This window comes from Etheostoma cragini, unplaced genomic scaffold (genome assembly GCF_013103735.1).
Source record: "Etheostoma cragini isolate CJK2018 unplaced genomic scaffold, CSU_Ecrag_1.0 ScbMSFa_2977, whole genome shotgun sequence".
NCBI classification, from domain to species: domain Eukaryota; kingdom Metazoa; phylum Chordata; class Actinopteri; order Perciformes; family Percidae; genus Etheostoma; species Etheostoma cragini.
Window position 1 is genome coordinate 1 of NW_023267195.1, and position 1,479 is coordinate 1,479.

At 48.9% G+C, this 1,479-nt stretch overlaps 1 protein-coding gene across 1 annotated transcript; it reads right to left on the reverse strand.

Annotated features, from left to right (window-relative positions):
- Positions 1-152: 152 nt before the first annotated feature.
- On the reverse strand, positions 153-1,026 carry LOC117940652 (adseverin-like; the record flags this gene model as incomplete). Its single annotated transcript, XM_034865861.1, has 2 exons — positions 153-307; positions 827-1,026. Coding segments are annotated over 2 exons (355 nt in total), but the record flags the coding sequence as incomplete, so codon positions are not given.
- Between the last annotated feature and the right edge of the window lie 453 nt (positions 1,027-1,479).

Genomic DNA, 1,479 nt, shown 5'->3' on the forward strand with positions numbered 1-1,479 from the left:
TTTACATGGAGTCTGGTGGAGATATGCTGCTCTATACATGCTAAAAGTAGTGATTATTTACATGGAGTCTGGTGGGTACAGCTTGTTTCTACCTTATGCTTAACATCTGACACTGAAACATGCCCCTTCAGGCGCAACGCTGCTGTGGTTACCATGTACTTGAGTCCGGTTTTGAAGTACTCTATGAATGCTTTGGACTCGTAGCCCTGGACTTCGCGGTACTGGATCGGCGCCCCCTGCAGGAAGTCGTCCATCTGGACCGCAAAGATGGCCGCTGCACCGCTCTCATCCTGAGAGCACTCGGACCCTGTTACAGCCGACCAATCAGAGAGCAGAACCACAGGCACATAAGCGTCCAAAGCGTGAGTGAGTGACACACACACACACGCACGCACGCGTGCCAGCAGGTGTGTGTGTGTGTGTGTACCTAGCCAGTAGTGCAGGTCTGTGTGTGTGTGTGTACCTTGCCAGTAGTGCAGGTGTGTTTGTGTGTGTGTGTGTGTGTGTGTGTACCTAGCTACTAGTGCAGGTGTGTGTGTGTGTGTGTGTGTACCTAGCCAGTAGAGCAGGTGCAGGTGTGTGTGTGTGTACGTGTGTGTGTCTGTGTGTGTGTACCTAGCCAGTAGTGTGTGTCTGTCTCTGTGTGTGTGTGTGTGTGTGTGTGTGTGTGTGTGTGTGTGTACCTAGCCAGTAGTATGTGTCTGTGTGTGTGTGTGTGTGTGTGTGTGCGCGCGTCCTGTGTGTGTGTGTGTACCTAGCCAGTAGAGTGTGTGTGTGTGTGTGTGTGTGTACCTAGCCAGTAGAGTGTGTGTGTGTCTGTGTGTACCTAGCCAGTAGTGCAGGTGGTGCAGCAGAACCCCCCGGCGGTTCTCCGAGCTGTGGAGGACCAGGTAAGCGTCTCCGCTGTAGAAACCTCCGTGCAAGGGGGCAGGGACAGGAACCAGATCCATGTTCTCCACCCGCCACACCTGAAGCCCCGCCCTCTGCCCCGCCCCCTCAAACTCCGGATGGAACAGCATGATGCACCTGCAGGGGGCGGAGCAACAAAACAACCACATCCTGTTTCTAAGTCCTCTTTTAATCAGCTGGTTTGTTCTGATTCATCTCCAGGATGAAGTTGATTCATAGTTTAATGTTTGACTCATGCTAGATATCTCAGATATTTACAGGCCAGGTCATTAAAACTCATAAATCATAGTGTTGCAGCAGCATCAGTCACACAGCACAGAACATAAATATAATGGAATATACGTTTGTACAATATACATGAAATACTAATAGGATAAAATACAACCTCTAATATTTGAATATACACATGTTGGGAATACAGAAATGTGCAACTGCCTAAATATTAATGATAAATATGTAAGATAGTCAGATCAGATGAACACAGAAACTAACGAGTGACACACACACACACACACACACACACACACACACACACACACACACACACACACACACACACACACACACACA